The following is an 11947-nucleotide window of genomic DNA, read 5'->3' as shown; positions in this document are numbered from 1 at the left end:
AGTAAATGAGAGTAAACGGACAAAATTATTTCAAGAGAATACGATGCCCACTCCCTTGTGAGCCGGTCCTACGTTATCGGAATGACTCATGTTTAGCCGATCAAAGGTTGCCGCCCCAGTAAACTAGCCCCGTCTAGTGAATTGTACCTTATGTGACATTCCTGCGTTTGTTCTATCTTACCAGAATGTCCCGGGTTCATGTCTGGCCAAGAATTGTCACTCCAACAGCATTACCCAAATTTTATGATAACAACAACAATCAAATGAAAGAGGAACTCGTACGAATATATTTTTGTGCCCGAAATGTACCATCAAATAACCAGAATAGGATCTATTTATTTGTGCGTCTTTGAAAGATTCCCAATGACCTTTATACTACATTTTGTTCCTTCATTTTTTCTGAACAAAGTCATGCTGCAATCAGAACACGATTGCATTGACTGGGAAAGTCCAATATATCCATGTCCTTAGCTAATTAGTCTTTTTGATCATAGTCTTATTAGTTAAATATAAATTTTCGGGCCGAACAAAGTAAACAATTTTATAACACGAGGCTCCTCCTTTATTTTTTATTGAGAATAATTGCCTCAATTATCTAAGTAAAAGAAAAACCAGATTGTACAATGTATTCTACATTTTCCTGTTATGTTTTATTTTTTATCATCTATAAAGTGTGCGGACCACTTTTATAGTAAATATACCACTTTTTTTTTTTTGCTACATTGTATTTCTGCCGTATCTTTCACCATATGTTTAAAGTCTACCACATTTTACGATTTCTTATATTTTCCATAATTAGTAATAGACATGAGTATTTTTGTAAATACGATTTTTCTACGCTTATTCTACTTTCTAAAAGTGAAAACCTCACCGGTCGCGGGGTTATAGTTTTTATGTTATTTGATTTCAAAATTTGTAAAATTTACCAAGAATTCTCCTATTTTGGTTATTTCAACAACCAGAAGTGCTGCCAGACATCTTATAAATAAACAATATATAACATTTTAGAAGGTAATAAATTAATAAAAATACAAAACTTTCTTATTTCTATATTACATGCCACTAAAAGTTTTCAATCAATATTCTGTAAGAAGCTCCTGCATTCGATTCCGGCGTTTCATGCTCATTTTCGAAGAAATATGGACCGATAACTCTAGTGGCCATAACACCGCACCAAACAGTACATTTAGACGGGTGCAACTGATATTGGTGTGTTGCCCTTGGATTTTCAGAGCCCCACAATCTACAGCTTTGTTTGTTGACATAACCATTTAAATGGAAATGCGCTTCATCCGACATATGCCGATATTTACGCTGCGTTAAACAATTGATCGTTGACAAGAATAGAATTTTGACGCGTTGTGTTGTACTGTAGGGTTCCATAATAAATTTCCAATAATTCAATTATAACCTCAAACAGAGAAAATAAATATAGTATGTCAAAAAATAAAAAAAAGTGATTTGTGCTTAACATTAGTAGGTCTTATTTGGCCCACCCTGTATATACATATATATATGCCTAGACGGGCCTACATATGGAAATTTTTCCCACAGTTTTAATAATTATAAAAATAAATGTGATAAGTGCACTTATTGTATCAAAATTTGGTGAAGGTAAAAGATAAATTTTATTAACAAGTAACTTTAAAACTATTATTAACTGAATAGTGTTGGTGCTAGTTTTAGCAAAATAAGCACTAAATCAACATCTCCTGTGAGTTTCATTGGAAAATTCGTAATATTTCTCTCAAAACAAGTGACGGTCCATCTTATGGAGTCATAGCCTAAATGTCAATGTTTTTCGACATTATTTGGAAACAATGAAATTTTAATTTTGTTTTTCTTTTACATTAGTAAGTATTTTTACTCAAATGTAAGTTGTTTTTGTTGTAACAGGATAAACATTCCCCATACTTACACACGGGGAATGCTGCTGAAGTGGCAGTCCTTGGCCGGATATAAATCCGGATCGTTTCGGTAACGTAGAACCGATTCCGTGGAAACGTAAGTCGACGTGTAAGTCTACCCCATTGTTTCGGAATCTACCACAATTTTTAACGCTTATCCACCACTAAAAACATATTAACCATCTTCACACTAATCTATACATCTCGGCTGCGATCAGCTGTTGCTACATATTTCATAGAACAGTTTATTTCACATTCTTCTTAGTATAGCAAATTTATAATTTTGTAAATTTTTTTACGGCCAAGTGAAACAAAAGTTTATAAACAAATATTCAAACTCGACTTTGTGTGGAAATTATTGAAAGGGATATGTGCATGCAAATCAATTTAAAAGAAAGAATCCCATGTAAGAGGCAATTGTGGGGAATATAAGAGAAGCGGCGGTGATTGGCTGCTACTGCTGTTGCTCGTAACACACGGAGTTACGTTTATTATTAAATGAATTATAAATTACAGCTTATGCTGATTGCTAATTAGTCATAAATACATTACCACGGCCGATACGAACACATTCAGTGGAATTGCTGATTTCGATTGGACTAGTCGAACAAGTAATTTAATTGCAAAAAATTGTAATAATTAGTGGAGTAGGGAAAAGTGAAAGTAAAAATGTCCTACGATACACTTAATATAGAAGGTGAAAAGCGAGAGCCGGCTTTGCTACAAAAACATGCAAAATTCTTTGTGAGATTTTTAAATTTGCTACCAGCGCGTCTAGCTTCACATGACTCCACCAGGTAAAGTTGCAAAGTGTATTACTAATAGAATTTTATTAAAACTTCTACTACTCCGACAGAGGTACCATTGCATTCTTTGCCGTGTGTGGTCTGGATGTGCTGAACTCACTGCCACTACTTACGCCACAAATGCAAAAGGATATAATCGAATGGATTTATGGTTGTTTGGTAATTTCACAAGAGGGAGAGAGAAAAAGTTGCAGTGGTTTTCAGGTAAATACGACTACGGTTTTACAAACCCAAAGTCATTAATCAAAAGAAACTGACAGGTGACGGTAATTTATTTGCATACATAAATACGAGTTTTATCTATGTGCGTGAACCAACAGAAAAACATTACCTTCAGATAAACATTGCTTCAGTCATTTAGACAAACATGCCTTGATTTATTCTCCTCTGATAGGCCAAGCAAAACGGTTTGTTTCTGAGACATAGTTCATATATTGCTGAGAAATTTAAATAATGAGCCTAGTATCTGTAGATAAAATCCTACATTGCTATTCTTATAAATTAACTGTTTTCTTATCTCATCTTCATTTTCTAAATAAAAAAACCCCGTATTTCTTATCGGTGAAGCAATATGTGGATGTATTGGTACATTGTTTTAAATCAAACAACTATGTATGTTCCTCAAAGGTCTTTTCCATCTGCGGTGCTCGTGCTGATATTGTCATAAATACCCCATAAATAATTGTCGTTTCAGACGGTAGATGATGAGTGTTTTCACATTAAAAACGACAGATGCTTTTATAAAGAGCTTTTTAAATACAATTTACCACCTGTTGCTTCACTTTCTGCTAAAAGAAAATATTGCGATACTATCGTAGTATCATATTTTTGTAAAATGTTTATACTCATAACCGTATCAATTTATTTCAGGGTTCGCGCTGTGTAAATATCATTTCCGATGATGAGCAACTGCTTGCCAATGCCAGATGCTATCAATGGGGCCACCTTGCGATGACATACACCGGTATTGCCATATTAGTAACGCTTGGGGATGACTTAAGTCGTCTGGATCGAAAAAACATTGTCGATGGTGGGTAAAAGGTCTTGCTTTCATTGAAATCCTAATAAAAAGAAAATAACTATTCCCTAGGTGTCGCGGCAGTACAACGTCCTGATGGCAGTTTTAGCGCCTGCATAGATGGGAGTGAGAACGATATGCGTTTCGTATTTTGTGCAGCTGCCATTTGCCATATGTTGGATTATTGGGGCAATGTTGATAAAGAAAATATGTTTCAGTTTATAAGAAGTTGCATTGTAAGTGATAAAATCGTCAATAGCTTAATATTATATAATATACTTGACAAGTCTCTTTGTACTGTTTGTAGCGTTATGATAATGGCTTTAGTCAGTATCTGGAAGGAGAAGCTCATGGGGGTACTACATTTTGTGCATTAGCTGCGCTTGAGTTGAGTGGCCAGCTGCATCGCTTGGACGAAACTACGAGGGAAAATATAAAACGTTGGCTGATTTTTAGACAAGCAAGATTTCTAGATTATTAAACTTGTGAAAAGTGATTGTTAATATAAAATTATTTTAGGTAAATGGTTTTCAAGGTCGACCCAACAAAACCGTAGACACTTGCTACTCCTTTTGGATTGGTGCAGCGCTGCGTATTTTAGGTGCCTTCGAACTAATCGATTATGCTGAGAATCGCGCATATATTATGGAAACACAAGACAGTATAGTAGGTGGCTTCTCCAAATGGCCACAATCTACAACCGATCCATTCCATACGTACTTTGGCCTTTGTGGTCTATCGTTTATGAATGAGCCTGGTTTATTGGAAGTTATGCCCAGTTTGAATATATCTACGCGCGCTTATAATCGCCTGAAGCAACTGCATGCGAAGTGGCAAATTGATAGTGCAGATGAAACATTGCCAAGTCACGACACGTCGGTATCAAAGCTCAGCAGTGATGAAAATTCAACGTCCGTTACCTCGCCGCTTATAGCAGCACAATAATGCGCATTTGTTCTAGCCATTTATATAAAAATATATTAAGCTAAAATGATGTTGTTGGAAGTGATTCATGATCGGTTGGGCATTTGTTTTATCGGTACGCAACTTACTTATGCTGGTGTAATTATCATTATTTTTAGAATGTTGTTTTGTAGGACGCTTTTTTGCAGCTTACATATTTTCCAGCCCAGACTTTTTGCTAACAATTTATTAAAGAAATAACTCGACCAGTTTTATTTTATACCCTATAAATGTCTGATTCTAATGGATTCGTCCTTTGCGTTAATTAAAAAAATTCAATTGTCCATGATAACAACCAAGTGTACACGGTTCAGTTAAGTCGAGAGAATCCAATCGTATTACATGTTTCGAGGGAAACTATTGTGAAAGCATAAGCACAACTATTTTTTAATAGTATTTAATTATATTTGTCGGTATTGTAAATAAAATCTTACAAATAAATTTAACTTAAAATATTTTCTATAGAGAATCACACAAATATAAAGTCTCAAACAGTTAAATAGGCGTTCCAATTAAACTTGTAAGTATAGACAATTTATATACCCCGGTATGGCTGGAACATTATAGCCCAGTTGCGGTCTATCGATGAAGAGATGGCCACGCAGTGGCGCCAACACGCGCTCCGTTACGTTCGGACATCGATGCACCATCAGCGATTGGAGATGTCGGCATGATGTAGTTAGAACGCTGCAAATAAATGAAAAGTAGAGCATAAATAAGCTCCGATGTCTTAGATGTCTCTCACATTTATAGGAGATTGCAAATCAGTAAATGAGAAAATCACTGGGATAAAAATCGGTTAAATACATGTCTAATTGACTTTGTCGATCGATGTGCGCGCGTTTCCGTAGCGGTGCTAATGAACGCTCCGTAACACGCGGACAACGTTGCACGAGTAGTGAACGTAGCTGAGTGCAATGCATCGCGATTGCACTGCAAATAGAAAAGAGAAGAATGGGAAAACACAGTGAGCGTACGTCACTAAGTACTTAAAAGTGTACAGTTTCTGAAAAGTTGTAATTAAAAAAATAAACTATACGCCTTAACCAATACTTATTACTTACTGTATGCCATAGTCGGAAATGGCAGCACAACCGACTAAATTGATGTGCTCTAAGCCACTGCAGTAGTTGGCAATCTGGATTAATACTTGGTCGGTTACACTAGGAGTATTGGCGAGTGACAAAACATTTAATTTGTTTAACTTTCGGAAAAACATAATCAAGCAACGCTCTCCAATTGCTGTACAATGTGAAATGTCAAACTCGACTAAATTGTTATGGTGTAAAGTTAAAGCATCCACCGCACCCGTAGTTAACCACTGGCATTTTGAGAGTTTCAAAATGCGTAGTTCCTTACATTCAATTATGATTGGCTGCAACGCCAACGGTGTAATATTTACGCACTCATTCAGATTTACCACTCGTAATCGGGTATTTTCAGCTAAAATTGGCAGCAAGTATTCATCTGTCATCCAGTGACAGCGTGCCAAATGCAGGCTTTCAACGCGGCGGCAGCATTTTCCAAGGACAGCGAATGCTAATTCTATGTTTCGACTATTATTGCCAGCTACATTAATGTCTTTACGGCGTTCAAATGCAGCTTCTACGAAGCGTTTGGCAGTTTGCGAGCAACAACGCAAATTAAAAAGTTCCTTGAGACTAAGGAATTCCGCAACCATGGGGATCAAAACATCCTGCCAACTTATTTCGAATAGTGTCACTTTTGACGACGCATCCCCTCTTGGTAGAGCCATTGCCTTGGAGGCCAGATGATTCTCCTCCGCTTGTAGGCTACACATTACTGCAATTTATGGGGTAGATGACCACGATCCCGAAATATATTGTTTATGATAATTCAATACAAAATTAATTATATTTGAAATCAACTTGATTGGATTCACTGCGTCGTCAGTATTTTGTTAGTTCATTTTATTTTCCGTTTTGATCCCGAATACACATTAATAAAACAGCTGATGTGGAGAAGGGTGCAACAGATGAAAAAACCTTATTTCGACATAAAGCTGTTTACAGGAGGCGGTTTCTGATTCAAATTTTAGTTGAATGTCATAGCAGAATGGTGTAAGTAGCGTTTCATTTAATCGCTTTCAATAAAATTGGCCAAATTTAAGACATTTAAACTCTTGGTTTTTTTACATTCTTTAGTTCATGCACGCCCACCTTGAAAGAAAAATTATACCGAGGGACTGCGTTTACGATTGGTACAAGTTTTTCACATCCAAATATTATTTCTATGATAGTTAAATCATGTAAACGGCTTTTTACTGAATTTGTGTAAACCATTTCTCAAGCAATTTCGGCAATTGTTTTTCACGCTCGGAGTTCACGAGGTTGCAATTAAAATAAACCAATATATTGTATAATAAAAAAGAAGTGAAATTAATATATAAGTGAACTTAAATGAATTTAAAAAATTCGCAAATATAAGACAGGTTTCATGGTCAAATGAATTTAAAATCCAATTAATGAGTTTAAAATCTTAATAATAATAAAAGAAAATCTTTGCCAAAATTAATGAATTTCCAAGCCGAGCTCGTACAAGATAAAAATATTACAAAAATTAAAAGAAGATTCAATTAACAAACCTTTATCTTTATTACTTGGTTTAATAAAAAATTGGCAATACTGCTGTTTCCGTGGCGCCGCAATTTAATGGCGAATTCTTATAGAACTCGACAAAAGAAAACGAAATGAATAAGTAAGATTTTTTGATATCTCGCTTAGTTTTCAATTAATTTAATGTTAAAGTTCTCTAATTTAGCGAAAAGTTGGTGTTGCCATACACCTGAAATAAAAACGAAGTTCGTATGCAGAGATGTTCAGTAGAAAGTTCATTGTAAAACTGCAGTATTTTTTCCTGTAATTTTAAGTTGAGAAATAATTTTGAAAATAAAAACATACAACTCATTCAAGCTTAAAAACAATGATATTAAGCGTATCTCAAAAAATAATAAAGTAATTAAAATTAAATTAATTAACACAGTATTTTTGCGGAGAACTCCTTATCGCGTGGGCGGCCTTTGGCCGCGCTTCAAAAAAATAACCCTCATCAGTCCAACTCCGGCTACGCAATCCACAGTATTTTTGGGTAGAACTCCTTTTCGCGTGGGTGGCCTTCGACCGCGCTTCAAAAAAATAACCCTCATCAGTCCAACTCCGGCTACGCAATCCACAGTATTTTTGCGTAGAACTCCTTTTCGCGTGGCCGTGTTAAAACCATTGAACCCAAAATTAAAACATCATATGCGTGTATGTAGTAAGGAGGCACAATAACCCCCATCCCCAACATTAACACTAAACTTAAATACTTAATGTTTGTTCATATTTTTGTTTCATTTCTAGGCATCCGGCAACACCATACTGTTGTCATTCCAATCTTCTTCTTATTCGCGTTTAAAATTGGAAAGTGACTGTGTGGACAAATGCATTTGCATTTTATTTTAATAAAAATAATTCGAATATAAGGATAAAAATAAGTAAAAACACGCGTGTGAGTGTATATTTCGTGAATTTTAGTGAAGTATTAAAAAATATATAGTGTAATGTGGCAAATTATAGTGAAGTTCCAAGGGCATTTTGAGACCTTTTTTATTCAATATCTCGAAAACTAAGCGAGATATCAAAAAATTTTACTCCTTCGTTTCGTTTTCTTTTGTCGAGTTCTATAAGAATCCGTCATCAGATTGCGGCGCCACGGAAACAGCAGAATCCCCAAAAAATTTATATATTCGCTGATTGATTCACAGAAAATACCACAAAGTGGCTTACATCGTGGGTTTAGATGAATACCCCTAGTCCTGAAATTGACAAGTACTTCTGAATAATTTGTAAATTCTAACAACATTTAAGTAGTGAATTGGAATTTTTATGTTTTTGTGATTGTTTATTTTACGTCCGTGTTGAATTGAAAACAAGTTACATTTTTGATATCGCAGGTTATGACAATTGCTAACAGACCTTCGTAAAAAATGTCTGTGTGTAGTGCAGCTGAAATTGCAGAAAAACGCCGAATAGCTTTGGAGAAACTGGCAGCCAAGAAAAAACGCTTGGCTAATACCGTGTCTACCGAAATTACTAAAGGGACTGCGACGCAACAGCAGCCGTCCTTTAAGCAGCAACATCAGACGTACCAGCAAGCTACAACAGTCAACCAACAACAAAATGCAGCAGAAAAACCCTCCGCAGCGGCCATAAATTTCTTAAATGATTTAAAACGAGGTAACGTAGGTGGATATGGTAAGAATACACGTGATGCATCACATCCTTACCGGCGTGATGCATTTTCGGGTAAACAGAATACTAATGCCACACACACGTCAAGCAACGAGCATAAACAAGTAGCACCTGTTTTTATCTCTAAAGTAAGCTGCAAGGTGCACATGGTGAGCAACACACGCTTCGTTGTGCAGCCTTCATGTTTTCATGGCAAACTGATTGATGTCTTCAAAAGCATACCATCGAAAGCTTATGGTTTGTAACGGCGGGCTGAAAAATAAATTTTTGCTTAGCATATTTCCATTCTTCATCTTGTAGATAGCTCCAAACGTATTTGGAGTTTTGGACTCCAAGACTATGAACTCCTGCAAAGTAAAGTTTTGCTTATGAAACCGGAAGTCGTCATTGGCTCTATACCTAAGAATGTGATTTCGGTGTGTCGTTCGCCGGCTGTAGAAGTCGAACGCTCCTGCTTGTCTTCAATTGAACCAAAGTTAGCACAAAAACTGTTACCATTTCAGCAGGAAGGTGTTTGGTAGGTACTACAAGAAATGCGCTAAATTATTTTAATTTATATTATATTTAAATTTGTTAGCTTTGCTATAGCGCATCACGGTCGTCTCATGATTTGTGATGAAATGGGTCTTGGCAAAACGTATCAGGCGCTAGCGGTGGCCGACTTTTATAAAGAATCCTGGCCGCTACTGATTTGCACCACTGCTTCTATTAGGTTTAAATTCTCTAAAAATATTTGTATTCCGTTTATATTTTTTTTCGCTCCACAGAGAGTCTTGGGCCTCACATGTACGTGAGCTTCTACCCAGCATACCAATTCATTACATACAAGTCCTCACCAATAATCAACAATTTATTGAGGATGCAAAGGTTCTCATTACCAGTTATAATATGATGGACCGGCATGTTGAACAGCTAATGCAACGTAATTTCGGCTTTGTAATTTTCGATGAATCACACACTTTAAAAAATTCAAAAACCAAATGTTCCATGGTGGCGGGACGTCTATCGAAGCAAGCACGGCATGTGATTTTATTATCTGGCACACCAGCGCTTTCACGGCCTTTGGAGTTATTCACACAAATCCTTATGATTGATCGCAAGTTTATGACCTTTATAGATTTCAGTATGTAAGGCTCATTATTGGAAAGTTTAGTGTCGCTTAATTGTATTCCCCTGCAACAGCTTCTCGTTACTGTGATGGCAAACAAACGAATTTCGGTTGGGATGCTTCAGGTCAGTCGAATCTGGAGGAGTTAAATGTGGTGCTCAAATTGAAATTTATGATACGTCGTACAAAGGAAGCTGTTTTACCACAATTGTCTGGGAAGCAACGGTAAGTGGTTCGAACGTAAACTTTAGTTTCATCTCCTTATGGATTTTTTATTACAGAGAAACAGTTCTGCTAGACCCGGCGCTATTACAACATAATAATGACACGCAACATAACTTAGAAACGCTTAGTAAGAGTTTCTCGTCAAGCAAAGGTCATGAGCGAAAGGATATCCTTTTAAAATTTTATTCCACAACGGCTGAGGTCAAAGCGCGTGCTGTCTGGTAAGCTATGCATTTTCCTAACCCTTTTTACTTCCTTTATTTATGAACCGTTTCCTATACAACGAAACACAGTGCATACCTGAAAAATATTATTAAGGAAAACATAAAGTTTATTGTGTTTGCACATCATCGTGTCATGATGGACTCCATTACCGATTGTTTGAACAAATTAAATGTTAATTTTATACGTATAGATGGCAGCACCAAAAACGAAGCCAGAGCAGTAAGACTTTTTTTAAATGAAAATCCTATGAAGTGAATATATTGAAAACTGTTTTATTACACAGGAAAATATTGACAAATTCCAAACAAAATCTTCATGCAAAGTAGCGGTGCTCTCGCTTCGAGCTTGTAATGCAGGCATCACTCTAACGGCTGCTGAAATGATTATTTTTGCCGAGTTGGACTGGAATCCCAGTGTATGCTAAACTACTTCATTCATGACCAGCAATTATGTTAAATTTGTGAATTTCTTTTGCCTTCGCCAGACCTTAGCGCAGGCTGAAAGTCGCGCACATCGAATTGGTCAGACTAAACCGATTATTTGTCGCTATTTGTTGGCCGCTAAAACTTCTGATGATATTATATGGAATATGTTAAAAAACAAACAAGATGTATTAAATAGAGCTGGACTCTTTTGCGAAGACTTACAAGATGCTACGCATACCAGAGTACCAACGGATGTGAGTAGCCGCTTACTGCAATTTTTACTTTACTGTTTGCGTTAATCTTTTGTTTAATAGTTGCATACAATCGAGAACTATTTCTCGCCTACAAAGAAGGACAACCAACCGTCAGCTAGTGTTGAATTTGAGGCAAATACTAAATCGAAACCAACGGAAAGTGTTACAAATGATTTAACAAACGAATTGGACTTGAGTAAAGAGTTGGAAAATATTGGAGACTTCTTTCAGGATGACGATGATGATGCGTTCAAGGGCCTGATGTTTTGATTGTTTTGTATTCTAGACAAAATTTATAAAATGCTTATTTAAGAACTGAGAAGTGCATGAAAACTGTGTTTACCTACATTTTTTGGGTCACAATTTGCCTTGAAATAAATTTATAAATATTAATGTTATCTGAAAACAATTTTTTGAAGCTAACTTAAGGTCAACTCCTAACGGGCACCTACCTACATTAAACGGACATCTATCTCCCTTGGGTGGGCATTTTTTCCTATACCAAGTTTTAGGTATAAACTGGCCGGACGCGCACAGTTTTTTTTTCATAAAATTTACACTAATTCCTCCATTGAGCGGACGCGAACCTCTTATCACGGGACATTAAAATTTTCATAACAAATCGAAATCTCTGTTCAGTGGACGCGAACTCCTTATAGGCAATAAATAAATATAACAAAATATAAAAAATGTGAAAAAGCATACATGCTTAGTAAATGGAAAAAGGGGACTTCCCGGATAAAGTGTGATGTGTTTTTCATGC

General features: G+C 36.1%; 3 protein-coding genes across 5 annotated transcripts; 2 read left to right on the top strand and 1 right to left on the bottom strand.

Annotated features, from left to right (window-relative positions):
- Positions 1-2119: 2119 nt before the first annotated feature.
- LOC129247749 (geranylgeranyl transferase type-1 subunit beta) lies at positions 2120-5156 on the top strand. 2 transcript variants are annotated; one of them, XR_008582574.1, is made up of 7 exons: positions 2120-2704; positions 2764-2917; positions 3584-3743; positions 3804-3967; positions 4039-4191; positions 4251-4770; positions 4829-5156. XR_008582574.1 is itself a non-coding variant. In XM_054887027.1 (6 exons), exons 1-6 carry the CDS (start codon positions 2577-2579, stop codon positions 4674-4676), a joined length of 1185 nt encoding a protein of 394 aa, XP_054743002.1. In that variant the 5' UTR covers positions 2120-2576; the 3' UTR covers positions 4677-5156. The 2 variants fall into 2 exon arrangements, 1 of the variants encoding a protein (XP_054743002.1); XM_054887027.1 differs by having other exon boundaries at positions 4251-5156.
- Positions 5150-6667, bottom strand: LOC129247750 (F-box/LRR-repeat protein 15). 2 transcript variants are annotated; one of them, XM_054887030.1, is made up of 3 exons: positions 5759-6667; positions 5440-5627; positions 5278-5381 (listed from the first exon to the last, which is right to left on the bottom strand). In XM_054887030.1, exons 1-2 carry the CDS (start codon positions 6493-6495, stop codon positions 5459-5461), a joined length of 906 nt encoding a protein of 301 aa, XP_054743005.1. In that variant the 5' UTR covers positions 6496-6667; the 3' UTR covers positions 5278-5381; positions 5440-5458. The 2 variants fall into 2 exon arrangements, with proteins under 2 accessions (XP_054743004.1, XP_054743005.1); XM_054887029.1 differs by lacking the exon at positions 5440-5627 and having other exon boundaries at positions 5150-5381; positions 5759-6665.
- A 1855-nt stretch (positions 6668-8522) lies between these two features.
- Positions 8523-11577, top strand: LOC129248474 (SWI/SNF-related matrix-associated actin-dependent regulator of chromatin subfamily A-like protein 1). The gene is made up of 10 exons (XM_054888030.1): positions 8523-9184; positions 9248-9464; positions 9525-9659; positions 9715-10070; positions 10130-10280; positions 10337-10501; positions 10574-10724; positions 10789-10920; positions 10990-11184; positions 11245-11577. Exons 1-10 carry the CDS (start codon positions 8683-8685, stop codon positions 11452-11454), a joined length of 2214 nt encoding a protein of 737 aa, XP_054744005.1. The 5' UTR covers positions 8523-8682; the 3' UTR covers positions 11455-11577.
- Positions 11578-11947: the final 370 nt, after the last annotated feature.

Source organism: Anastrepha obliqua, chromosome 5, assembly GCF_027943255.1.
Source record: "Anastrepha obliqua isolate idAnaObli1 chromosome 5, idAnaObli1_1.0, whole genome shotgun sequence".
Classification (NCBI taxonomy): domain Eukaryota; kingdom Metazoa; phylum Arthropoda; class Insecta; order Diptera; family Tephritidae; genus Anastrepha; species Anastrepha obliqua.
Note: the sequence above shows the minus strand (reverse complement) of the source record. Positions and strands in the feature narration are given on the sequence as shown.

Bases quoted from the DNA above. Each gene is read 5' to 3' on its own strand.
- LOC129247749 (XM_054887027.1), top strand. From the start codon at position 2,577: ATGTCCTACGATACACTTAATATAGAAGGTGAAAAGCGAGAGCCGGCT. The intron at 3,968-4,038 runs GTAAGTGATAAA...TACTGTTTGTAG, and splicing joins AGTTTATAAGAAGTTGCATT to CGTTATGATAATGGCTTTAG. The intron at 4,192-4,250 runs GCAAGATTTCTA...AAATTATTTTAG, and splicing joins GTTGGCTGATTTTTAGACAA to GTAAATGGTTTTCAAGGTCG.
- LOC129247750 (XM_054887029.1), bottom strand. From the start codon at position 6,495: ATGTGTAGCCTACAAGCGGAGGAGAATCATCTGGCCTCCAAGGCAATG. The intron at 5,382-5,758 runs GTAAGTAATAAG...ATTTATTTGCAG, and splicing joins ATTTCCGACTATGGCATACA to CGTTCTAACTACATCATGCC.
- LOC129248474 (XM_054888030.1), top strand. From the start codon at position 8,683: ATGTCTGTGTGTAGTGCAGCTGAAATTGCAGAAAAACGCCGAATAGCT. The intron at 10,281-10,336 runs GTAAGTGGTTCG...TTTTTATTACAG, and splicing joins CAATTGTCTGGGAAGCAACG to AGAAACAGTTCTGCTAGACC. The intron at 10,725-10,788 runs GTAAGACTTTTT...TTTATTACACAG, and splicing joins CCAAAAACGAAGCCAGAGCA to GAAAATATTGACAAATTCCA.